This window comes from Hippocampus comes, unplaced genomic scaffold, assembly GCF_001891065.2.
Source record: "Hippocampus comes isolate QL1 unplaced genomic scaffold, H_comes_QL1_v1.1 scaffold7, whole genome shotgun sequence".
Classification (NCBI taxonomy): domain Eukaryota; kingdom Metazoa; phylum Chordata; class Actinopteri; order Syngnathiformes; family Syngnathidae; genus Hippocampus; species Hippocampus comes.
In genome coordinates, this window is record NW_017842060.1 from 1,433,651 (window position 1) to 1,459,492 (window position 25,842).

General features: G+C 46.2%; 3 protein-coding genes across 4 annotated transcripts; 2 read left to right on the forward strand and 1 right to left on the reverse strand.

The window, feature by feature from the left end:
- Positions 1-1,018: 1,018 nt before the first annotated feature.
- Positions 1,019-10,289, reverse strand: hoga1 (4-hydroxy-2-oxoglutarate aldolase 1). The gene is made up of 7 exons (XM_019862451.1): positions 8,887-10,289; positions 5,892-6,020; positions 5,318-5,445; positions 4,467-4,601; positions 2,240-2,336; positions 1,738-1,871; positions 1,019-1,476 (listed from the first exon to the last, which is right to left on the reverse strand). Exons 1-7 carry the CDS (start codon positions 9,122-9,124, stop codon positions 1,327-1,329), a joined length of 1,011 nt encoding a protein of 336 aa, XP_019718010.1. The 5' UTR covers positions 9,125-10,289; the 3' UTR covers positions 1,019-1,326.
- A 37-nt stretch (positions 10,290-10,326) lies between these two features.
- On the forward strand, positions 10,327-14,268 carry LOC109511382 (beta-1,4-galactosyltransferase 3-like). 2 transcript variants are annotated; one of them, XM_019862453.1, is made up of 7 exons: positions 10,327-10,605; positions 11,092-11,309; positions 11,387-11,628; positions 11,750-11,940; positions 12,670-12,792; positions 13,774-13,878; positions 13,953-14,268. In XM_019862453.1, the coding sequence occupies exons 2-7, from the start codon at positions 11,156-11,158 to the stop codon at positions 14,119-14,121; spliced, it is 984 nt and encodes a 327-aa protein (XP_019718012.1). In that variant the 5' UTR covers positions 10,327-10,605; positions 11,092-11,155; the 3' UTR covers positions 14,122-14,268. The 2 variants fall into 2 exon arrangements, with proteins under 2 accessions (XP_019718012.1, XP_019718013.1); XM_019862454.1 differs by having other exon boundaries at positions 10,327-11,304; positions 11,412-11,628.
- A 464-nt stretch (positions 14,269-14,732) lies between these two features.
- LOC109511380 (metal transporter CNNM1-like) lies at positions 14,733-25,143 on the forward strand. Its single transcript, XM_019862450.1, has 12 exons — positions 14,733-15,283; positions 17,205-17,466; positions 18,203-18,555; positions 19,399-19,732; positions 21,359-21,502; positions 21,898-22,038; positions 22,603-22,772; positions 23,278-23,368; positions 23,460-23,581; positions 23,652-23,910; positions 24,107-24,187; positions 24,659-25,143. Exons 1-12 carry the CDS (start codon positions 14,849-14,851, stop codon positions 24,760-24,762), a joined length of 2,496 nt encoding a protein of 831 aa, XP_019718009.1. The 5' UTR covers positions 14,733-14,848; the 3' UTR covers positions 24,763-25,143.
- Positions 25,144-25,842: the final 699 nt, after the last annotated feature.

The window sequence follows — 25,842 nt, forward strand, 5'->3', positions numbered from 1 at the left end:
TATATATATAATATATATAAAACTGTATATGTCTATTTATGTATCCATGACTTTATAGGAATACCGAGTCACATGTTCAATTTGCACTTAAAACGGCGTCGCTTCCCCCATGGGGCTGCCAAGGGACTGCGTGTGGTTTTGTGTGTGTCTAATTGGTCTGCGTCCCACCGTGCACGGCGGGACATTGGAGAGTTTGTGCTTGTCAATGTGAGCCTACATTGAAGGGGTGGGCGGAAAAAAAAAAAAAATTATATATAGGCTAGCACCAGGAGAATCATTTGCATATCCAACATTTGGAAGAAGCCTCACTTTGATACTCTCATCTTCCAGCTTTGAGGCGCCTCAAGCCTCTGATAACGCATTTTTTATATGTAAGTGTGTGCGTGTGTGTGTAATATTTTTTTAATGGTCTCCATCTTTTTTTTTTTGACACAGTAAACCAAATAATTTTTCCAAGTCATTTATGTGACGCTGAAGAAATTCCCTCAACCTGTCATAAAGCATGTTTAATATTTAAAAAGTAATCACAGGCGTCACTATATTAACATGATCAAATATGTCGTTCAAAAATGGTCATCGTGAGCGGTATTTATTTGCTTTTTTTTAATCTAGTAAGTTCACTTTTCAAGATAGTGAGCGCGGACGGAACCTTGACGGTGGTAGTCCATTTGTTTTTGTTTTTTTAAACACGAGATGATGCCACTCTTCCGTAAATTTAATACAATACTCCCAAAATTATTTCATTTTCTGTTATCAATGGAAAATAAAATAAATTAACTTAAAAAAAAAATCCACTTTAAAACGTAACTACACAAAAATTGACACGACGCCATGTTTTAATGTTGTTGCCATTCTTCTCCACCGATTGGCTGAGCGCAGTCACATGGTACACTGGACAGTGTGCCTCTTTTCAAAGTCTTGTTAAATTTCTGCCCCCCCCCAAAAAAAAAACACTTTGACATGATCGCTTTTTAGACCTTTTTTTAAATGTGCGACTGACAACATTTTTTTTGTATAAGATGACATGTAATGAGCCATTGATCGATCGAGATTAATTTGATGTTTTATTCAATTTTTGTTCATGATGAAAATCAATTCTGTTAACAATTTTTTTTTTTAACTTCATTCTCCAATTTTGGGTTACTCGTTGACCACGCGTGTCGATTTCACTGAACTTTTGGGGTTATTCATTGAACCCAAAAGGCATTCACTTCCCTTGTGCCATTGCTAAACCTTTTTTTTTTGGGGGGGGGGGGTTCTTTTTGGGTGAGTTGTGTATAATTACCAATGTGCATATAGGATTTAATAAAACACACGCACATACTTTCAGAGCCATCCATTGGAGGCGAAGTCTCGTCGGAGTTGCTGCGTCTGTTCCTGGTCGAGTGGCCGAAGAGGCGAGCGACAGACGCCGCCATGGAAGCCGAACCAGTCCATGGCCTGTTTGAGGGCGGGCACGCCCAGCTTGCGGGTCACCTGGCAGCACATGTGCGAGTGAGTCAGAAGGGATCGCCATGTATTTCGTTAGCTTGCGCACCTCAAGGATAAGTCATGAATAGCAAGTCACAGTCAAGTCTTTTCATAAGGTTTAGCCAAAGTTGCAAGTCCTAAAATTGCCGAGGCGAGTCACGTCGTTTGACTCGACTCTCCCATTTCTGCCCAGCAACACACGTGTCAATCAATGAATGTATTTTTTTTTTTTTTTTGGTGACATGTTAGTATGGAGTGCGTCCTTACGGCAGCGTTGGGTTCGATAAGCCGCTGCTGCAGCTCTCGGGCTTGTTCCCAGCGACCTGACGTACACAAACGCGCCAAGTCACACAGCGGCTTGCCCAGAATGTTCGCCAGCGCGCAGACTCCGCCCACCGCACCTGAAATGCAAACCAACACCTCAAACTTTGGGCATTTTTCTTTTTCCTGCGCTTGCATCTTACTGAATCAACATTTTTTCCCCACACAATCTGAAGAAATCTGACTATTGTGACTTAAAATTTCTAATTAATAATTTTGAAAAATAGGACTTCAAACGTAGATTGGGGAGAAAAAAAGAAACAACTCTCTTGCCGTTTTAATCAAATGATATGCAAGTGACTTATACTGTATTCGTAAAACGTGGGATTCACTCAGCTCGTTAGCTCAAAAGGCTAACTGGAGGGATGGTCACTATTGACGGGCATTTCCAAGACTAGCCAGGTACAGTCGGCGCTGCTGGCCGCTACGTAAGCATTTTACGACTTACCGACACAGTAGGCGGCCATAAGGAAGCCGGCCGAGCCCGCCAGAACCTGGAAGTCCTGGTCTTTGGTTTTGTGGACTATCAGGCCCATCGTGGTGATCTGCGCACGAAACACAGCTTGAGGCAACAAAATGGCCGAAACAGGTGCCAATGCAAGTGGACTGTAACCCTAAAACATGAAGGTTCATTCCTCAAATCACGCCTTGGTCTGGAGCAGTGGTTCTACACCTTTTTAGAGGTACCAAACCCAACCAGTTAATATGCAAATTCACCGAACACTTCATGAGTGAAAAATAAATATTTTTACAAAGTCAAGATATTAAAAAAACGCATTTATTAAAAACAGAAAAAAGTAAATACAATTTCAAGAGATAAGTATACTTTTTTTTTTAATTGTATGACGTACTATCATGACAGTCACACGTTGACTCCGAAGCAAACAAAATTTCCCACCAGCAAGCAATGTCATGTGACCATCTGCAGCCAGCGAAGGCCAAGGGGTGTCATAGCTAATTGACATGTTGACCCGCGTGTGTCTTACCCTCCATGGCAGAGGCTCCGTCGAACCCCTGAGGTTCGATCGGACCCAGGTAAAGAACCACTGGTCTTTTAGTGTGTCACGAGTGTTTCTTTGAGGTCCCTAATTTGGTCAGCAGAGGGTGCCACAGGTCAAATAAATGTCTTAACAAATGTCTTCCATTGGCTGTCTGGGATCACATGACCACATTCCCCAGCGGTGGGAATCAACGTCAAAGATAGCTCATGAATCATTAATAAGCAGCCTGTATTTCTTTTAATTGTCTTTAGCCCAATAGAACTGAGGCAATCAAAGGACTCCGCAGGGAATAAGCTCCGCCTCCTCTGTGTGTATTTTTAGGTTGCGATTGTCAGTCGGGCGTCAGCTCTGTCAGCTCCTTAAAGGTGATTTTTTTTTTTTTTTTAAGGACGTGAATACGCAGTTCAAAGCGCACTCACTCTGCGCACCTACGAGGGATGCACAGGAGAGAAACGCCTGCAATCTCATTTCTAACACGAAGTCTCTGTCTAACTAACTCAGACTGGCTGGCTGACTGAATAAAAGACTACAGTAGTTCACTGATTGACTGATTCATCAATTCACCAACAAACTGATTAACCAACCATCTCAATACCTAACTGTCTGACTGCGAAATTCACTCAGCAAGTAATTGACTGGCTAAATGACGAGCAGCCATGACTTGGTGAATAGCTAATTGCTAACTGACGGACTGCCTGAAGAACCAACTAACAGACTGACCAACTGACTTCACTAAACTCAACTGTGACTGAATGGCAAAAAAACCAACTGATTGACCAATCAACTGTTAACTCCCAAGTAAAGTAACCAACTAACTGACGGGGCAACCGACCGGTCGACTAGCTTACCAACTGTCTGAATAAATAACTAACTAACTGATCAACTACCTGAGTGGCTAAACAACTCACTGAATAACTGACCACCAAATTAACCAAGTGGGTGACCGACTCACTTACAGACTGACTGATGTACTGAAAACCTGCTAACTACCCGATTGACTAACCAATTGACTGCCTGGCTAACTGACAAGCTAACCAAGTGACCTGCGAAGTGACAAATATAAGAAGCTAGCCTCTCAACAGACTTGAGGCAAAAAGTTAGTTGAGTTGTGAGATTTGTCATCGTACTTTTGGACAGTGGGAAAAATTCTTCCGGCAACCCGTCTGGCGACCTCTCACCTTCTGCTCCGCCAATTCCCGCCTACGAGCGAGACGGTTGCGGCGGCGGCGTGGGCATGGGGGCGCGGGGTCGAGCGCCGCCGTCTTCCTCCCAAATCGCAAATCCAGTCAGACGCTTCCCACACAGCCAAGCGCGGATGTGGATTTTTTTTCGCCCCCCCACCACAACAACCGCAGTCTCAAATGCGACGCGACGCGTCGGCTGACCTGCCTGCCTGCCGAGTGCACGGTGCTCGCTCGCCACTCTTTTCACTGTCTCGTTTTTGCTATTTTCAAGTTTTTACTTCCGAACACTCAGAGCAACAGGCCACCGACGACGAGAGAGCGGAGTCCTTTGAGACGTTCGGAGAGGAAAGGCTCTTTCCTCTCGCCTTGACCCAACGACATTTTTCGCAAAAGCTTGAGGAAAACTAGCCTTCTCTCTCCCAGCCTCATGCTCCCTCCTTCACCCTCACAAATACTCGCAGAGACTGTGTAAAAGAGGGTGCCTCCTCACGTCTCCGCCGCTGTCCTTGAGCCCGACGATGTTCGGATGTTGGGACAGACGCACGACGGCGTCCAGCGGCAGCTCCAGGCCCGTGTTCGCCGGGACGCTGTACAGGATCAGCGGAACCTCGCTGCCGTCTGCCACCTGCGTGGTGACACAAGACAGCGACATTCGTCACATTCATTTCTCCCTTTCTGCTCTCATTGTGAAGTTCGCATAATTCAACATTGCAAATCCATTTACAGTTTTATTTTCGAATACCATCATAATGGCAGAATACCCAAGTAAGTCAGATACACAATTTTATAGATGCATTGAAGATATTGAACAATATATGATGAAATACGAATTTGTTACAAGTAGAAAGAACATGGTGTCCGAATCTCACCCATATGGTATATTTAACAGTTTTAATAATTAAATGATTGATTAAATTGAGAGTATAATAGGAAATTCATACAGAGAGCACGACCTCCCACTGAACGTTCGGCAAGCCCCCCGCGACCCCTCGCTGCCCATCTTTCAAAGCCGTCTTAAAAGTCATTTTGATTCTCTGACTCGACTTTTAGTTTGACTGTTTTTGTGTTTTCTATTGTCTTTGTTATTAATTTATTGTTTGATTGTTTGTTGTTGTTGTATGACTTATTTTTTATCGCTGTACAGCACTTTGTCAATTTCTTTAGTGCTCTCAAAATTGAGTTGAGTCCTTTCACACTTTGTTTTGAAGTGCACTAACTCCAAAGAAAAAAAAAGGGAAAAAAAGTGTCCCCGTGATGACTCATTACTGGAAAAACAGCTAAGTGGCATTATTGGAAAAATAAAGGGAGCACAGGATGCGTTTTGTGGTTTCCGTGTTTGACCTTAGTGAAGTGCTGGACCAGGGCGTGAGAGTCCATCTTGCCTTTGTAGAAGCACGGCGTCACCACCAGGACAGCGTCGGCGCCGGCCGCCGCCATCTTAGCCGTGAGCTCCAATGTAGCTCTTGTGGCTTAACGACAATCACATCACAACACATTTGAAGTCGACAATCATTTTTACTGTCACTTACGCAAAGTGATGCTATGTTGTGGCATCTTGAGACCAAAGAAAGGGGAGGAGCTTCATTTAGACAGGCCATAGCTTTGTCTAATAGAGGAAAAAAATGCTTGGGCGCCATCTTGTGGCATTTACAGGCAATTACAAGGTTTTGGGCCTCAATTCAAGTTCTCAAGGGGAAGTCAAGGCAAAAATGTCCGTTGCAAGAATGTGTTGAATATGCACCCACTAAACATGGTCTTCTAATTAATATATCTTTTGTGAAATGAAGCAGATTAATCGACCCGTTTCAATCCATTTCACGGGACTGCCACCTTGGCTTTTCAGGACAGTAAAGAAATATTAACACTTTGAATACTTCCACCCGCTGACAAACACACGCGTACACTTTTAACGCACATTCGCAGCCGGAACCGGCGATGAGCAGCTTGTCGGCTGGCATCGAGCGTCGCACCCTCTTCACCACCTCTACACGCTCCTCCTCCGTCAGGTAAGGGTACTCGCCATTGGAACCCTGCACCACCAGACCTGCGCAAACACAACACACAAGGACAAACAACCGCAGTGTGATTGACAGGTCCCCAAAATCTGACATTTCATTCGTAGTCCAGAAATTCCAAATAGAATGGGATCTTGTTAGGGAATAATAGCAGTGAAAAAGAATGGTTACACTGAGCTCACTGATGTTTTCACAGACATTTTTAACACCTCACTGAGCCAGGCTGTTGTCCCCACTTGTCTCAAGGCCACCACCATCATCCCGGTCCCGAAGAAGTCGTCACCCTCCAGCTACAATGACTACCGCCCGGTCGCACTCACCCCCATTCTCATGAAGTGCTTCGAGCGGTTAGTCATGCAGCACATAAAGTCTGCCCTCCCCCCCTCCCTGGACCCCTACCAGTTTGCATATCGGCAGAACAGATCAACTGCAGACGCCATCTCCACCGCCCTTCACTCAGCCCTCACCCACCTGGAGACCAAGAATTCACATGTCAGAATGCTGTTCATCGACTTCAGCTCAGCATTCAACACCATCATTCCGCAGCAGCTCATCCACAAACTGGACCACCTGGGGCTCAACACCTCCCTGTGCAACTGGCTGTTGGACTTCCTGACGGAGAGACCACAGGCAGTTCGGGTCGGCGGCAACACCTCCAGCACCATCATGACGAACACAGGAGCCCCACAAGGATGTGTGCTGAGCCCCCTCCTCTTCACACTGCTGACCCACGACTGCACTCCTTCTTCCAGTTCCAACCTCTTTATTAAGTTTGCGGATGACACGACTGTAGTGGGTCTCATCAACAACGACGATGAGACAAGCTACAGGAGTGAGGTGAGCAGGCTAGCCTTGTGGTGTAAGGACAACAATCTCCACCTGAATGTGGAGAAGACAAAGGAGATTGTCAGGTACTTCAGAAAGACGCACTCCCAGCATGCTCCACTGACCATTAACGGTGCCACAGTGGAGAGAGTGAGCAACACCAAGTTCCTGGGAGTGCACATCTCTGAAGACCTGTCCTGGAGCCACAATACCGCATCACTGGCCAAAAAAGCCAACCAGCGCCTGTACTTCCTCCGCAAACTGAGGAGAGCAAGAGCCCCGCCCCCCATCATGCAGACATTTTATACAGGCACCATTGAGAGCATCCTGTCCAGCTGTATCACTGTGTGGTATGGTGCTTGCACTGTGTCCTGCCAAAAGACCTTGCAGCGCACCGTGAGAACAGCTGAGAAGATCATTGGTGTCTCTCTGCCCCCACTCGTGGACATTTACTACTCCCGGCTGACCCGCCATGCCATCCGGATCGCAGGCGACCCCACACACCCATCCCACAGCCTCTTCAGCCTGCTGCCGTCGGGAAGGAGATTGCAAAGTCTCCGTGCCAGAACCAGCAGGCTCAAAGACAGTTTCTTCCACCAGGCGGTCAGGAGACTCAACTCCCTCCGTGCTCTGCCCAAACTCCCCACCCTCTGCCTCTGCCCGACCCCTGCCTCCTGTCACAGACTATGACCCTCCCCTCATTATCCGTCATCTGCATATTGCACATTGCACAATGCACTACGTCACTTTTATCCTCAATAGCCTCAAGTGCCATTGTTTTATGCTGCTTTTATTGTATATATCGTCTTTTATTGTATATATCGTCTATATGTTTATACTGTTTTAGACTACATTGTCTTTCACTGTTTGCTGAGGATTGAGAGAAATAAATTTCATCCATGCTACATGTCAATGTATGCATATTTGACAATAAAGTTGAACCTTGAACCTTGAACCTTGTTGATTAACAATGGTACAGTGCATTTACGGAATACTATAATGCAAATACTTGGAAATATTCCCTTATCTATGTAGATTATCCCCGCCCCTTTTTCAAAATCATTTATTGAATGCTATTATGATCAGATTCAATCTGTGGCTCTTTTTAAATTGACTTTCCAATTTGTGTTTGCATGAGCAGTTACGCAACATCAGCCCTTACACAGTAAAAGGAAGAATGTGGAAAATGTTTTTTTTTTAATTACATAAAAATGATTTGAAAATGATGAAAAATAACACAAAAAGGTGTGAAAAGAAAAATGACAATTATTGCGGAATTAAAATAGGTAAAAATTGATTTTTATATATATACAAACACAAATAAAAATTGTTGCGAAAAAAGAAAAATTACGATTTGAAATTATGTATTTCTGTAAAATTATGTAAGACATACGATGAAAAAGTATTCAAAAAAAGTAAAGACAACTCATCCAACATTTTTATTTAAAAAAATAGAGGCACGTGAAAATGATTCAAAAATGAAAAAAGTACCAGGAAAGGTTTTTTTTTAAGATAAAACATGAAAAAAGTACAAGCAACATAACATTGTAATATCTGTTTCTTGTATTTGTGTGACGTCATAGAAAGGGGACCAGGTTGGGCGAATATTGGCTCTGGCAGTAAGTCTGAGTGTAGAGCGCAAGGCCGTGAGTTGTGGCGAACAGCAACTCCAATAAATGTGTGTTTATTGCTCCTTTTGTAAATTAAAATCGAAAAGATTACATCAGCGACTGCGTGCATCCTTCTGTCCCCGTTGAAGAGCATTACAATTATGGTAATAGTGGGAAAAAGAGAGACAAACTGAAATGCTTTTAAAATAATATGAAAAAATGTAAAAATATAAAAGTGAATAAAACGTACAATTACTTTTTACCAAAGATAAAACGAAACCTTTTAATTCAAGTAAATTTAAGAGCAAATTGTGACCGTTTTCAACCTCTGCTTTTGCCGGAAGTGACGCACGCTCAACTTTTGAATTTAGTTTTTGTATTTATCTAATTGCTGTACACGTTATTTGGTAGCGAACGTGTGAACAATTATTGCGATGATGCTTCATCCACTTGTTCTGACCTTTAAATGGAATCTCAGCGTACTTGCGAAGATTGTGCTCCAACTTGTCGTAGTCGACGTCCTCCCGCTCAGTGAAGGGGGTCGCGATGGGAGGGTACACGCCGCTCAGGTCGAGCCGAACGCCGGCCGAGGTCAGGGCGCGGGCCCCGTCCGAACCGGAGCTGCGGCCGAGGCCGAGGCGTGTTGCTGCTGTTGTCAGCCTGCGGGACGAGATCAACCGAGCTCCGGACCTCAACATACTGTAACACCGGCAGTACCGCAGTTGCTACTACTCCACTTGTAACTTGTTCTTCTTGTCGTTAGTGTATTTGGACTGTACGTAGTTCCTGTCAGTTAATGTCTGAGCCGTCTGGTTAAATATTGACGACGGTTCGTGCTTTTTTGCTTGTTCGGTGCCTCAAATGTTGACTTGAGCTTGTTCACTTTTTTTTTCTTCACAGGTACTGTGGGCTGACGACACACATGAGAAGCCCGAGTAATCACATTAGCGCCCCCAAGTGGCGTACGCCACACCCACATGCGTGTTTCCCAAACGCCCACACGTGAATGAAAATGATTTGAAAAAATAATTGAAATTTAATCAGTATACAGTAATCGTTGAAGTCGAACGTGAAATGGTGAAAGGAATGCAACTCTCAAGTGGACTTTACGTAGCTCCTTAAAAAATGAAATAAATCCACTGCACCGGGTGCTCCCCGTGTTGTTTGTCTTGATGTTGCTGCCATCTTGTGGTTAACGTTATACCTCGCAACTTTTGCTTGCAGAACATCAATTCATCAAGTGGATTTTAACACGGGGAAAAAATTTAGTATGAGGCACTAATTGCATAACTGGGCGGTGTCGTGGCACCACAACACTTGCACAAACTTTAAAACGCATAGCACGACTTGAGTGACAGCTAAAAGTCATATGTGTAATACAGAGGTGAAATTGAAATAATAACAACAAAAACATATCTACGTTGTGTTAAAGATAAATAAGAACAGAATATATAACACAAGCAAAGACGAGGCGATGTTCACCTCTTAGTCAAACAGTTTAAGGACAATGTTCCTCAATGTGCAATGGTAAGGAATGAAGAAATTTCATCATCTACGGTCCACAATATCATTAAAAGGTTCAGAGAATCTGGAAAAATCATTGCATGTAAGCAGCAAGGCCCAAAACCCAACAGTGAATGCCCGTGATATTCGATCTCACAGGCTGGAAAATACGACACCTGTGACCCCGGACTGTTGAACAGCTGAAGGTGTACATCGAGCAAGAATTGGACCAGCAAAGGACAACAAGCCCCGGTGTCCTGTATTTATGACAAAACGCTTCGGGGTACACAAGACCAATTTAAAAAAAAGAAAAGTTTGTCATTGTGATACGAGACGGGTGGCAGCTGGCATAGTGGCAACCATGGGCGGGAAAAGTGGGAACAACTTTTTTTTTTTTTTTTTTTGGCACGGCTGGGCTTCTGTAGTTTGCTTGTTCAAATATGCTTTTCAACCCAGTACCGTAGGAACTTTTGTAGCTTGTTAAGAAGGACATATAGTAAATAAAAAGATAGAGAGAATAATCTTTAAAACGTTCAGGGTGCTCGGACTCCCGATAACGGCTAAGAAACGCCGATGGTTTACTTCCTGGATGGCTCGCAAAAGTCACCGTCGTCATCGTCATCATCATCAGAACCAGGCTGACGTCGCTCGTCTCCCGGCCTGCGCGTTTCACTCGGTAAAGCAAACACTTGTTTCTTCAGCCCTTGATTCGAAATCATGAAATTATTTGACAGTGTGGAAAATGCACATAAATTGATTAGGAGTCAGTTTGGTGCCTACCTTGTCAGGAAATAGGCAAAAATCATTGATTATTGTTTATCCAAAGTAAAGTGGGTATTTTTTTTTTTTTTGTAAATCAAAGATTTATTTATGTGCTCATTATTTGATTGAATCGGTCAGCACTGATTTGCAAAAACAAACACAGTGATTCATAGTTGGGTGTTGCCGGAGAATGTTGATGGGTGCCAATTTAAATAAGTGCTGGATGAACTTTGACCGTCAAACAGCGACGTGACTTGAGATGAGGATCATGCAGGTCGTCGACTAGGCCACCATTTCGATACATGAACAAACAGCATATACTGTCGTGTAAAAAGTATTTGTGTGCTGGTGCTTGGCCTATGAGCCGACTTGAATGGCAGTGGTGTTGGTCACTCTCTAGGTGCACTTGACCTCGGGCTGCCTCCGTCCTCTGATTTTGCCACCTGTGAAGCATCTTTCTTTTAATGGGGTGTTGCCGGCACCTTTGGAGGTCCCGGCGCCTTTGGAGGTCCCGGTTCTCGCTGGTCTTGCTGGCAGCAGCCTTCGCACTCTCCTACGCCTTCTTTGTAGCACCTTCTGGGCCACAGGCCGAGTGCCCCGTCGTGTCGCCGTTATTGGGTGAGGAAAACACAAATGTGAGCCGTCGTAGACAGGCCCCAAAATTTTCCTTTCTCTTCCTTTCCACGCATGCGCAGTTGGGCCTCAGCCCGCCAATCTCACCTTCCCACTTTTGACTCTGGAGGCGATCAGAAAAAAAAGGAGCACGTCGGTTTCACCGGGCGGATTCTACCGTCCGCCGGACTGCCGAGCTCGGCACCGCACCGCCATCGTGGTGCCGTACCGGAAGCGGCTGACACACCTCGGCGCTCTCCTCGACCACTTGCATCCTTTCCTGCAGAGGCAACAGCTGCACTACAGAATCTACCTGGTCGAGCAGGTGAGAAGGAGTCGTGTCGAATAAAAATCAGAATGCATTTTAAAAGTGAATGAAACGTCCGTTGTCACGCAGCAACGCTTCCTCGCAAAACATCCGACGTGGCATTTCTTCCGTCTTTCAGTGGGGCAACGGCACCTTCAACAAAGGCAGACTTTATAACGCCGGCGTGCGGGAAGCTCTCCGAGACGCGACGTGGAGCTGCATCATCTTCCACGACGTCGACCTGTTGCCCGAGGACGACCGCAATACCTACGGCTGCCACCAAGACAAGCCCTCACACCTGTCTGTGGCCATTGACAAGTTTGCATACAGGTAGACGGAGCGCTTGAGATGGGAGGCGCACCGAGCGTTTTAACGTAGCTTGAGGGTGACGAGTGTCACTTGGCTCAACTTTGGAGACGTGAGTTTCGCGGCTCAGTGCGGCCCATTTTAGTTGACCTTTGAATGGAATTATCCACAACCTCACCCTTATTAGTGGGTCAATCTCAAATAGTTTACCATTCGCTCCCTCAATTTTCATATTTCATTTCATCCAAAATCAAAATTACAATCAAACGTGCTGACAAGATCACAAAAAAGTGTTTATTTGAACAAGTATGAGAACAGAAATAGTTGAAATGGACAAAAAGACGCCGATAGACAAGTGCATAACGTGGGATAAGACGGAAGACATGGAGTATTTGTTGTGTGCAAGATTTAAATAAAAAAAAAAAAAATTGACTTGGTGACACCCTTGGTAATAAAGGTCAGTGCTGTACGTAATTGATCGAAATGTCGCAAATGTACTTTATTTTCCCAATTTCATGGGCCGGAACAGGAGCGCGTGTGGCAACCTGGCCCACCAGAAATCGCCCGACTGTCCAGATTACCCACTCCTAACATTTGACATCCCGTGTCAATATACAAATGACCTAAAAAGAAAAAAATAAGTATGTACTTGTTTCAAATGAGAATGCTAAACTGGTGTTTGTGTGTGCACGTTGAATTGCATTGCCCTCACATCTTCTGTTGGCTGTGCCCCCCCCCCCCTCACCCCCACAGGCTTTACTATCCACAAGCTTTTGGTGGTGTTGTTGCAATGACCCCAGACCAGTTCAGGAAGACGAACGGCTACTCGAACCAGTTTTGGGGCTGGGGCCAAGAGGACGATAATTTGTGGCAAAGGTAAAAAAATAAAATAAAATGCGTGAAGTTGTCACTTCTGAAGTGATCAACTCCTAATCCTCATCTTTGGCTACGCTCACCTTCTCTTCTCTTTGAACGTTCCACTCCGGAATGTTTCTTGGGTTTTGTCTACCTCGAGCTGACGTCTCTCGTCTCGAGGAGTTTTTCAGTGTGCGTGTCTCCGTAGGCTCATTGAGGATGCTGAATTTACATCCTCGATGGTGGGTGTGGGTAATGATGGAGTCAAATTCGCAACAAGAGAATATTCGCAAAAAAAAGAACAAAAAACAAAAACAAACAAACAGCTGAAGCCAGTGGCTGAAGGCGGGCCGAATTTACTCTCACGGGGTGGGACAGACTTGTGAGCATCTCAATCACTTGTACATAAAATAGATGTTTTTGTTTTTTTTGAAGTGCTACTGTCTGTTTTGTAAATTGATGTTTGATTTTAATGCTTTTCATTTTAGGTTGGCTTTTTACACCTGCCCAAGAGACCGCCAATGAAAATGTGTTTTATTTAGCTCAGTCAGGCACATTTACACTGTAAATTGATGACTTGCGCATTTCCCTTTTTTTTTTTAAATGAATTCATGAAAATGAAACAACAACATCCATCCCTTTGTCCTAATAACTATCTTGACAATCTCAATGGAATTGAGGGGTTGTAGTAGTTCGCATACAAGCACTGACCGCCAGCTCAAATGAACTCACCCGAAAAAGTAAACATGGAGGCAGCCGGGGACAAAGTCCATCGTCGTCCAAAACTTCCAACATCAATAGTTCTTCTGGAACTCGGCCAAGCAAAAGTATCCAATACGTTTGAGTAGGAAGAGGGGTGGGGGGCGGCATCATCATTGTGCATCTGTAACGGGAGTTGAACTTTTTCAAACACGCTTCGATCCCCGCACGGTTGCTTGTGCGAGACACCGGGCGTGTCTTGACGTTCTGCTCTTTCTCTCGATTGTCTGGCGACCCGAGCAGAGTGATTCTGTCCGGCATGCAGGCGGCGCGCCCCCCAGAGGCCATCGCTCGCTACAAAATGATCAAGCACGAGAGAGACGCGGGGAACGAACGGAACCCGCGCAAGTAAGTCAAGCGAGACTTGCTGTCGTGAAACATACCGATCGGCCATTGACCTTCAACTCCCTTGAACTTTTTAGCGTCGACCTCCTGAGAAGAACCAAACTGGACTGGAGCTCCGACGGCTTCAATTCGTCGACTTACAAGCTGCTCTCCAAAGAGTTGGAACCTCTCTACACTCACCTCATGGTCGACGTCGGAAAAAAGGCCCCGCCGTATCTCCGGGGAAACACCACAACGCCTGCGTAGCCTCAATGTGTCACGCGTGGCCGAGAGTTGACAAGAGCATCTCGTTCATGCTTTCTCCCTATGTTTCCTTTCCTGATTGTGCTGGTCCGAAATGCCTTCTACAGTTCGATTTGAACCTTATTAAAAAGCAGTGCTGGGATCAATTAACCTACCGTGTATGTTTTTGGAATGAAACCCGAGAAAACGCACGCGGGCACGGGGAAAACATGCGAACTCCACACGGGAGCCCGCGAGCCAACCCGCGGGAATCAAACTCCGCACTTCCGCACTGGACGTGCCCACCGGTCGACGACCGCGTCGCCTATGCATGAGACATATATACGTTTATATAAAGTGGTGAGATGATGAGAAATGGTTAAAACACACACACACAAAAAAATTGTACGGTAATTTCAATAAAAATGACAATAAAGATACGGTAATTCTGATTGTCAAATAATCGCGAAAAAGCAATCATCCCAATTCCACAAAAAATGTGCTCGGGGGTGCTGTACTGAAAAACAACTAAACCAAAATACGAAATCTGGAAGAAAAAAAAACAAATCAAATACAGTACATCGCCAAACGATTGTGATCACGTGATCGCCGCCGCAGTGGCTGTGACTTCATGTTCTATAATTAGAAGCAGTGACGTCACAGTGGGCGCCGTCGTTGCGGAAGCCTCTCAAGCACATGGACCGGACCCCGCGGCACCAGAGTTGACCGAGGAGGGAGTCTCCCCCTCATCATGACGAGTCTTCCACTCCGCCTCCTCCTCCTCCACCTCGCCCTGCCCGGGCCGGGGCTCGCCCTGCTCGGTTTCCGTCCGGAAGAGACCGGCCCGGAGCTGTCCGTGCAGGACGGGGTACTGAAAGCCACCGAGGGGACGCGCTTCACGCTGCGGGTATACTTCGCCACCCCCCCGCTGCGCAGGCTCAACAGGACGCGGGCGACCAGCGCGGCCCCGTGGATCGCCTTCATCGAGGAGCCCGGAACCGAGGCGCTCCCGCCCCCGCTCCCGCGCCACCGAGCCCGTCCGCGGAACCTGTGCGCCGACAGGAGCGCGCGCACGTCCGACATCGAAGTGCTGGGCTCGTTCAAGTCGGCCTCCAGCCGCAACTCGGTCCTCGTTGAGCTCCTGGCCAAGGAGCTGCGGCGCGGGGAGAGCATCAAGTTCTACTCGGTGCGTATGTACGCGGCCGTCGCATCCAGGATGGACTCCGGGATGCAGCGCGCTCGATGTGGGACTAGAATTTGAAATGAGTGCTTTATGTCAAATTCTTTTCAATTCAACACATTTGTACTCGTACGACGACGAGACGGCCTACGGTGGACAACTGCGTCATACTAGTAAACTTTTTTTTTTTTTAAATCCACAAGCGCTACTATTGCCACTGTGCTGCACTAGTAACCTTACTAAACACAACTGTTCGGTACGTGGCACACGCAAGTCGCCTCCTTTTCACGGATGTGGAATAAATACTCAAACAGCTTCCCATAAATCATTCCATACCCGTATACTAGAATGATCTGTCCTCAAAACGAATCGTGAGACAAAACTGTGCATTCGTTGGCCCACATTGTTTTTTTCAACTACTAGTGCCAATTTTGGCTTACCGGTATCGAAACTTAAACCTTACTGATAAATTATCAAATCAAGCCGCATTAGGAACGCTGTTAGAACCAACCAATAGACAAGGGTCACGCACTAGTAGCCTCCTTGTCAAGGACATCAATTGACTGCTCACTCCATTGACTTGATATCTGTGACCCGGCCACAACAGCACCCGGCGCGGCTCATTGAGAAAAACGTGCTTTCGCCACACAGACTCTAAAAGTCTCCAATAGCACCAGAAAAAGTGGCTAGATTGTCACAAGTCACTTTTTTGGGAAAAAAAAAAAGAGTCGCTGGAGAGGGTCTGAATACTCACCAAATATAGCGTCAAAGTCGCTAAATTGGCAGTGCTGACTTCCTGTCATGACATAAAAATAAATCAATCAATAAATAAATAAAAATCGTTTTTTTTTCCCTAAACACCTCGCAGTCGACTGGTTGGGCACCTCTGTACTGTATTAGAAGGACTACTTTGGCATACTAGTAGGACAACTGCAAGGTACTAGAGAGGCAGAACTACTCGTGAGCATTTCAGTGCAACAGGTTGAGTCAAGGAGGCTACGAATGCGTAACACAAGTTGACTAGTCGGGCCTTGTTGTGCTACTAGTGCAGCACAGTGGGTTACGAGTAAGGTTACCATTAGTACCGTCACTTTAAAAAAAGTCGCTCGAGAGGGTCTGAATACTCACCAAATATAGCGTCAACGTCGCTAAATGGGCAGCGCTGACTTCCTGTCATGACATAAAAATAAATAAATCAATAAATAAATAAAAATCGTTTTTTTTCCTAAACACCTCGCGGTCGACTGGTTGGGCACCTCTGTACTGTATTAGAAGATTGGCAGTGCTGACTTCCTGTCATGACATAAAAATAAATCAATCAATAAATAAATAAAAATCGTTTTTTTTTCCCTAAACACCTCGCAGTCGACTGGTTGGGCACCTCTGTACTGTATTAGAAGGACTACTTTGGCATACTAGTAGGACAACTGCAAGGTACTAGAGAGGCAGAACTACTCGTGAGCATTTCAGTGCAACAGGTTGAGTCAAGGAGGCTACGAATGCATCACACAAGTTGACTAGTCGGGCCTTGTTGTGTTACTAGTGCACCACAGTGGGTTACGAGTAAGGTTACCATTAGTACCTTCACTACATAAAATTTAATTGAAGACGACAGATAATTGTGAACAACGAACGACCTTCCCATCTTTGTGAGTAGTAGTGCCAACTACTGGCAAGGAGGAATCCATGTCAGAATGTTTTTTTTTTCTTCCCCTTTTTAAGTATCTGTGGCTGGTATCGACTATCCTTCACGAGTACCCAAAACCTTGAAATAAGGCCAATATTAGCCCGATACCTGTTATCAATACTCGCCCATCCCTATTTAATTGCATAATAGTAGGTCAAAAGGAGCACGCTAGTATCGTCTTAGGGAGGACAAACTGTGTACCTGTGCCGGACATCACTGATGCGGAATGAATGTCCACAGATGTGCGCCTTCGATGGGTCCAAGTGGGAGCACTACCGCACTCGGGACTTCTGGGTGGCGGTTGCCGAGCGTGCGGGGGAGGCGCCCGAGCTGTGGATCCAGATCCTGGTGTCGGTGCTTCTGCTGGCGTTGTCGGCGCTCTTCAGCGGCCTCAACCTGAGCCTCCTTGCCCTGGACCCCGTGGAGCTGCAAGTTCTGCAGAACAGCGGCACTGACCGGGAGCAGCGCTACGCCCGCAAGATCGAGTCAGTGCGCCGCCACGGTAAGTACGGGGTTTAAGGTTCCAAATTAGCGTTTGAAAGCAGGAGTAAGAGTTCGAAGGTTTCAAATGAGGTTTTCAAGACTCGGGTAGGGTTTCATAACTGCGTTTGAAGTCTTTGGGTAGGGTTTCGGATTCGTATTTGAAGCCTGGAATGGGGTTTCAAATTCGGGTTTGAAGTCTGAGGCAGGGTTTTCAATGAGGGTTTCGAGACTTGGGTGGGGTTTCAAGTCAGGGTTTGAAGCCTTAGGTGGGCTTCAATTTAAGAGTTGAAGTCAGTGGTATGGTTTCAAAGTAGGGTTACCGTTTCAAATTAAGTTTGGAGGGCTTAGTCGGGGTTTGAAATGCGGGTTTCAAGCCTCGTGGCAAGGCGTGGGTACGTTTTGAAAGTAGGGTTGGTAGTCTTAGGTCGGTTTTGAAATTAGGGTTTGAAATCTTGGGCGGGGTTTCAAATTAGGGTTGAACGGCTTGGGTCGGGTTTCAAACCTTGGCGCGGCTTTTAAGTGAAAAATTTGAGCTTGAACCGGGAGTCGCGCGCAGGGTGAGGGTTCCGAGCAAGCTTCGTTTCGGGTGAGGCTCGTCGCACTCGTGCCGACGCTCAATTTTCGTCGATAGGCGATACGGTAGAGGGCGCGCCGCGAGTGGCGGGGGGCGGGGCTTCCACGGCTCGGTCGTCGTACCGGCGCGGCGAATGGGCGAGGCGGCGAGGAGTCCACTGAGCTGGGAGCTGTTCCCCCAGGCAACTACGTGCTGTGCACGCTGCTGCTGGGCACGGCGCTGATCAACGCCTCGCTGGCCGTGTGGACGTGCCGCATCCTGGGCATGACGTGGCTGTCGACGGCCGCCTGCGCGCTGGGCATCTTCCTGGTGGGCGAGATCCTGCCGCACTCGGCGGCCTCGCGCCACGGCCTGGCCATGGCGGCGCGCAGCATCTGGCTGACGCGCCTGCTCATGCTGCTCTCCTTCCCCGTGTCCTACCCGCTCAGCAAGCTGCTGGATCTCATCCTGCACCAGGAGATCTCCAACTTCTACACCAGGGAGAAGCTGCTGGAGATGCTGCGCGTCACCGACCCCTACCACGACCTGCTCAAGGTGAGCCCGCCGCCGCCGCCGCCTTACGAGCATCGACTTGTTCGACCCTAACCCCTAATTCCAAGCCCAAAACCTGCTGGGGAAGCCCAACTTGAAACCCTCTCACCCCATCTTCAAACCTCAAAATTTGAAGCCCTAACCCTGGTTTAAAAACGCTAATTTGGAACCCAGTCCTGAAACCCAAATTTGAAAACCCGGCCACATCGTCAAACCTCAACATTTGAAACCCTATCCATGGCTTTAAATCCTCGTAATCCTTCAAACTTCAAAATTTGAAGCCGGTTTGAAACCCTCACTTGAAACCCTACCCCTGTCTGGAAACCGCAGTTTGAAACCCTAACCCAGGCCTCAAAGCCTTATTTGAAACCTTAAGCGACGCTTTACATTTGTTCACATAATTACAGCTTCCAACCCAACTTTGAAACCCTAACCTTGGCTTCAAACTCTAATTTGAAATCCCAAACCTGTCATTCAAAACTGTCATTCTGGCTACAAACCCGAATTTGGAACCTGGCTTCAAACCCCAACCCTCTGGCTTGAAACTCTGAATTGAAACCCTGACCCCTGTGGAAAGGCCTGACTTTCAACCCTAACCCGAATGAAACGCCCCAACCTGATACGATCATCTCGATTGTCGAACCGCATCGCCGAAACGACCACTTGTTCTCGAGTGGAAGCAGCGCAAAACTCTTGCCGATGGACAGCTCGTGTCTCAAAACATCTCAAGGCAGCGCCGCATGCCGGGGACAGCAAAAAACAAGCGAGCAAAGACGGCGGGTGCAAAGGAACGACTGCTGATAAAGCCAAATAAAAAGTGCCTTGCTGTCGTTGACCTCGGCGAAGGAGGAGCTGAACATCATCCAGGGGGCGCTGGAGCTTCGCAGCAAGACGGTGGAGGACGTGCTGACGCCGCTGGGCGACTGCTTCATGCTGGCGGCCGAGGCCCTGCTGGACTTCAACACCATGACGGAGATCCTGCAGAGCGGCTACACGCGGATCCCCGTCTACCGCGAGACCCGCGCCGACATCGTGGACGTGCTCTTCGTCAAGGACCTGGCCTTCGTCGACCCCGACGACTGCACGCCGCTGCAGACCGTCACGGGCTTCTACCGACGACCGCTGCACTGCGTCTTCAGCGACACCACGTTGGACGCCATGCTGGAGGACTTCAAGAAAGGTACGGCGCCGCAGGGGAGCGAAAAGCGGGCGAAGCGGCGGGTCGCAAATGAGTCGGGGGTCGAACCAGGGCGATGGTTTTGAATTGGGATGCCGGGCATCGGGGTTTGAAGTTGGGGGTTGAGTTCTTCAAATTCGGGTCACGGTTTGAGGCCTGGGTTAAGGTCTCCAGTTGGGGCCTCAAACCAGGGTGAGGTTTTCAAATTAAGGCTCGAGGCCTTGCTCAAGGTTTCAAATTGGGGTTTCAAGGCAGCATTAAGGTTTCCAGTTGGGGTTTGAATCCAGGATGAGGGGTTCAAGACATGTAGGGTTTTAAAAATTAGGGTTTCAAACCTTAGTTAAGGTTTGATTCCTCGGTTAGGTCTTCAAATTAGGGTTTTGAGAAAGGGTCGGGGTTTCAAATTAGGGCTCCTAACAAGGGTTAGGGATTGAAATTGGGATTGAAAACCAGGATTACATTTTCAAATTCGGGTTATGGTTTCAAATTAGGGGTTGAGAGAAGGGTAGGGTTTCAAATTCAGGTTGCAAAACAGGAATAGGATTGGTCTTCGCTGTGTCGTAGTGAAGTAGGAAAAAGAAGACGGCAACAACCTTTCGCAGGGCGCTGTAGTCAACGGGGAGTCATAAATGGGCGGGGAAGTTGCGGAGGCAGTCAAGAGACGACCAACCAGAGGCCTTGCTGCGGCTCCCGCATTTCTTCTTTGTCAGCGTTTATTTTTTGATGTTGCCGATGAGGGCACCTCGAGTAAGAGCGCGAAAGCCTTTTTGGTTTGGCCTTCGGCTCATGATGACTTACGTCAAAGCTTTTTCCCTCCCGTTGCTTTGCACTGACCCAATTAGATGAATGCAAGCATGCGCGTGCGCGTGGCACTCAATGAGAAATTTGAACAGAATCCAGTGAGTCGCACTGAAAGGATTCACTGTTGCTCTGTGTGTGTGTGTGTGTGTGTGTGTGTGTGTGTGTGTGTTGGAATGAGGAACTCGTGTGTGTGTGTGTGTATACACACTCACACACACACACACACACAAACCTACCAACTTACCTGACAGAGTCCTCTTCACGCTTTTTGGGGGTGTACGCGCATGCGTTTGTCTTCTTTGTGACAAAGAAAACAAACGCATGTGCGTACACGGCATGCACACACACGCACTCCATTGACTGACAAAAGAGGAGAATTAGTTTTGCATGATTGAGTTTTCCATTCAAACACATCCTCTCTCACTTACACAGAACGAAGAAAAGAAGGAAGGAAGGAAGAAGACAAAGAAAATGAAATAGAAGGGATGAAGGAATGAAGGGAAGAGAGAGACAAAAGAAAGAAGGGAAAGAGGGAAGAAAAGGAAGGCAGGAGGACAAAAGACAAAAAAAGAAAGAAAGGAAGAAAACGGCAGCTTTTTGTTGTCCAAAAAAAAAAAACAAAAACATTGAGACCACATGCTTTGCTTTTTGTCGTCAAGTGTGGATGGTGGGCGCTTTGCTCTTTATAGTAAAAAATGGACTGCACGTGTGCTTTTTGTTGCAATTATTATTATTATTTTTTTTTTTTTGTCATCTAACCAAACTGAGAGTGCCTTGCTTGTTGTTGCCCAGCAAAATGAGCGGCGGGAGCATCTTCTTTTTCGGCAGGCAAATCTCACCTGGCCATCGTTCAGCGCGTGAACAACGAGGGTGAAGGGGACCCGTTTTACGAAGTGATGGGCATCGTCACGCTGGAGGACGTCATCGAGGAGATCATCAAGTCCGAAATTCTGGACGAGACCGACCTCTACAGTAGGACCAGGACGTCATCAACATCATCAGCAGCAGCAGCAGCATTATTGTGATAAGAGCAAAATGTGGTTTTTATTATTAATATGACACATTCATTTCCAACGAATGTGCATTTGCTACGATCCACATTTGGATTTTCTTTTTCTTTACTTGACATATTAACATAATCATTCCACGTCTCAAATGACTTAAGCCATTCCGACTTGCTGTTGTTCATCTCATTCAGGGCATGCGTCTTCCAGTCTCAGGCTACGTCTTTGACTGTTTGATGGTTGTTAGCATACCAACAGTTAGCATGTTAGCATCTGCATAATACTGTACTCATTAGAAAGCCCACAGCAATTTGAAAATTTAAAATCTTTCCAATTGTCGCGCTCTACTCGCTGCGACAACAGCCGACAACCGCAGCAAGCGTCGCGTGTCTCACCACGAGAGGAAGCAGCAAGACTTCTCCATCTTCAAAATGGCAGAGCACGAGATGAAGGTCAAAATTTCCCCGCAGCTCCTGCTGGCCACGCATCGCTTCCTGTCCACAGGTATTGGCCAATCACAGCGCAGCTTTGCTTCTCCTGTCAGAACATATCCACCAATCACACATTTATCATGGATGTCAGCCAGGTGCTAAGCTAGGCTACACTATAGCTACAATTCCAACAAAACCTTGTCTACATACTGTACACTCCTTGAAGCCAGATGCAAACGACTGAGGCTATGCTATGATCGAGCTGAATACTAAGATGAAGGCAAGACCAAGCTAGGTTAAACCATGTGCAGCTTCCATTAGCATCCTTCAAACAGTTTTCTCCGTGCGCGCCACTAAAGACAAAGGCTAATCCAAGGGCTAAACTCCAAGTGAACGAGCATCAGTGTCATTCCAACACATTTTTCTGAATACAATCTCAAGATTGGTGAAAATCAAAAGGCTAAACTAAAGGCAACGTTAAAGGCTAAGAGAATGGCTGGTGTAAGGCAAATCCTAACTAGCATTACAATTTTCAAAATGATTTCCACATGCCCTCCCGTTAGTTGGATTCAGACAGCTAAGGCTAAGCTAAATGCTAAGCTAATATCTCAGTCCCCGAATGTTTTGTGTCAATCAGAGGTGGATCCTTTCAAGCCGCTTTACATCTCTGAGAAGATCCTGCTGAGGCTCATCAAGCATCCCAGCGTAGTCCAGGACCTTAAGTTTGACGACAGAAATAAGCATGCGCCCACGCACTTCCTGTTCCAGAGAAACAAGCCAGCTGACTACTTCATCCTCGTGCTGCAGGTACAACATCGCCATCATCATTTTTATTCTGAAATCCATCAGCTCGTGGTTTGGTTCTTGAGGTCTTAAATGCCTGAAATTCTATTCTATTTTGAATTTGCATCATGGGTTTCCCTGTTTCGGCCTGCTTTTATTATCAAATCTTTCCGCAACTGGTTGTGGTTCTTTCAAATCCAGGGGGTCCGTATTCAGATTCTTTTAGTCTGTGATGGTTTTATTTTTAGGTTGTTTCTTGTTTGAGGTTCTTCTGGTCTTGGTGCTTTTATTCTGAAATCTTATCTCACATGTTTCCTGATTGTGGTACTTGTCGTGCTTTTATTGTGTGATCCTGGATGTTGCCTCCTTGTTGTGGTTCTTTGGGACTTTAATTCTTTTATTTTGAAATCCTGCATCACATCTGCTAGTTCTGGTTCTTCCAGTCGTTGATGCTTTCATTGTGAAATCGTTTTGTTTTTTGTGTGTGTGTGTGAGAATGTCCATTTCATGTTGTTTTCCGGTCCTTCAGGGTCGAGTGGAGGTGGAGTTTGGCAAGGAATGTCTCAAATTTGAAAATGGAGCCTTTTCATATTTTGGAGTTCCTGCCATCATGCCAGCAGGTGAACATACACAAAAAGATTGAATGTGGTCATTTTTTAGTTTGAGAGACACCAAATATTCAAGACCAAAAAGACATAAATTCTTTTTCAGCCCCGATGTCGCCATGTCGCTCCGAGTCAGAGGGCTGGACTCCAGCTCAGCTCAATGGGGGGCCCAACGTCTACATGCCCGATTATTCTGTAAGACAGCTCACGCCGCTGCAGATCCTCAAGGTGACCGATAGCATGCCGCCGCCTCACAGCACCTCGTACTCCAGATTACCCACAATCCTCCTCACCACAGATCACCAGGAGCCACTACCACAACGCGCTCGGCGCCTCCAGGATGGACACGTCACCGCAGACGCCCGACCCTGACACCCAGATGGCAGAGCCTTCGCCGCCGGCGAACTGGACACCCGGTGCCCCCACAGCGGGCGCCACGTTGATGCCGCCACCCTGGGACCTGGGTCGACAACCTCCCGCCTGGAATGGAGGACAACAGCAGAAGTCCGGCGTGGCCCACAGCACCACCGTGCTCAACCGCAGAAACCGCATCGTCAGTGAGTTGGAATGCAGGAAGTTGAGCATGCCTCATGTCATGTGACTTTTAAGGGCCATCTAGTGGCATCTATATGTAATGACAAACTCCTTTTAGGTCCATCAAATATTTGTGGCTTTTTGCTCTTCCAAAAATATTGCTTGAAGTAAAGAATATAAATGTTCAGAACACTTTGTGTTGTGTTAAAAATTTTGCAGGAAGTAAGTCTGACGGCCAGAAGAGTCCAAGCGATTCTGTTTTCCTGCGGATGGACGAGATCCCGTACACCCGAGATGCCGGTAACTATGGAAACATTCGCATCATGAGCAATTCCTGTTAATGGCATGGACAGCACAGCAAAACCGTGCCAACAAACAAGTCAACACTGACTCGCAATCCGACTTAAACTCAGTGTGCACGCACGCACGCGCGCGCACACACACACACACACACACACACACACACACACACACACACACACACCCTATTCATTGGCCTTTTCAAATGTCTTTCTTCAATTTTTCATTCACATGCAAACACAAATCCACCCGAGCCACTCGCACAGACACATGCATGCATACTAACTACTCATATAGGCAGAAAAACAGTTCTCTACACGCACACACTATGACTCACCAAGTTATTTCATTACATTTAAGAATCTAATATATGTACTATTTTGATTCCTAACTTTAATCCAGCCACTTTATCAAGGTGTCACTTTTTTTAAGGATAATGATTGTTTTCGCCCCTTTTGTGTGTGTCTTCAGGCCACAAGAAGAACCAAATCTCACGAGATGATAAAGCGGATGAGTCGGCAGTAATTTCGACCATAAAACACGATAAAACTGAACAAGAAGACAATTCTGAATAAACTAGCTTAGCAACCAAGACGAACGCACGACCTACCAGCCGATGTTGACGGAAACGATCAAGACGTTTGGGGTTTATTGAAGTCGCCTCCTCCAGGGGCGCTGCTGCAACAACAAGGCGGATTCTGGCATACGAGAAGAAATCAAATGACCTAATATTTGGGCTATGCTGTATAAAAAGGGCACATGTCCTTGTGATGACGTCGTACGAAAGATGTCACCACGCCGCCGGAAGTCAATTTATACTGTGAAAGGGCTCTTGCTTGGAAATGCTGCTTGCTTATATCACACTTGACTTCATTAAACCATATTTTGATACCAAGAGCATTTTATGCTCAAAGTGTATGCGGATGGATGAATAAATGAAATGAATTATTTTTCAATAGGTCGCCTTAGCAAAACAATTATATGTTCATTATATATTTTTATTTTAAATTCATTCTGAATAGTTGCAATATTTTGAATTTCCATTATTTTTTCAATGAATGTATTTGCACGCATACAATGATCCCTTCAGTACGTTTACCATCTCATGACATAGCATACAAATTATTTTCAGACTTATCACTCACCTTATACATGGTGACCCAATCACACACTTGTGTGCATGTGGCAGCTCATTTTTGTATCTGAACATGAGAAACATTTTAATTATTGATATTGCAGGCATGTGGCAGCTAATTTTGTATCTGAACATAAGAAACATTTTAATTATTGATATTGCAGGCAGGCATTTTACCTGACCAAAGCGGAGGCTCTAACAAGACAAACGGATGTACCGAAGCCTCCCCTTCCCGCTCATGATGACATCATCATGGGCAAATCAAAAATGCTAAGACAAAGTGCCTCGAACCAGCAATGGGCACGGTCCTTGAAAGAACACTAGCTACTTGTACACATAAATCCATCTACACAGCACACTATGATAACTGCACACTGAAGAAAAACAATTCAATTTTTTAAGTCGAGTAATTTATTTGCTTTCTCCATGTAGCACGCAACTGACAGTATATATTAGTTTAGATTTTGTGGTAAAAGGACAAACACTTCAAGCACTTTTCAAAGGCAACATCGAATGCAGA

Bases quoted from the DNA above. Each gene is read 5' to 3' on its own strand.
- hoga1 (XM_019862451.1), bottom strand. From the start codon at position 9,124: ATGTTGAGGTCCGGAGCTCGGTTGATCTCGTCCCGCAGGCTGACAACA. The intron at 6,021-8,886 runs GTCAGAACAAGT...GTGTTTGCGCAG, and splicing joins CGCTGAGATTCCATTTAAAG to GTCTGGTGGTGCAGGGTTCC. The intron at 2,337-4,466 runs GTGAGGAGGCAC...TTTCGTGCGCAG, and splicing joins TCAAGGACAGCGGCGGAGAC to ATCACCACGATGGGCCTGAT.
- LOC109511382 (XM_019862453.1), top strand. From the start codon at position 11,156: ATGGGGTGTTGCCGGCACCTTTGGAGGTCCCGGCGCCTTTGGAGGTCC. The intron at 11,629-11,749 runs GTGAGAAGGAGT...TCCGTCTTTCAG, and splicing joins GAATCTACCTGGTCGAGCAG to TGGGGCAACGGCACCTTCAA. The intron at 13,879-13,952 runs GTAAGTCAAGCG...TGAACTTTTTAG, and splicing joins AACGAACGGAACCCGCGCAA to CGTCGACCTCCTGAGAAGAA.
- LOC109511380 (XM_019862450.1), top strand. From the start codon at position 14,849: ATGACGAGTCTTCCACTCCGCCTCCTCCTCCTCCACCTCGCCCTGCCC. The intron at 18,556-19,398 runs GTGAGCCCGCCG...ACCTCGGCGAAG, and splicing joins CCTACCACGACCTGCTCAAG to GAGGAGCTGAACATCATCCA. The intron at 23,582-23,651 runs GTGACCGATAGC...TCCTCACCACAG, and splicing joins CGCCGCTGCAGATCCTCAAG to ATCACCAGGAGCCACTACCA.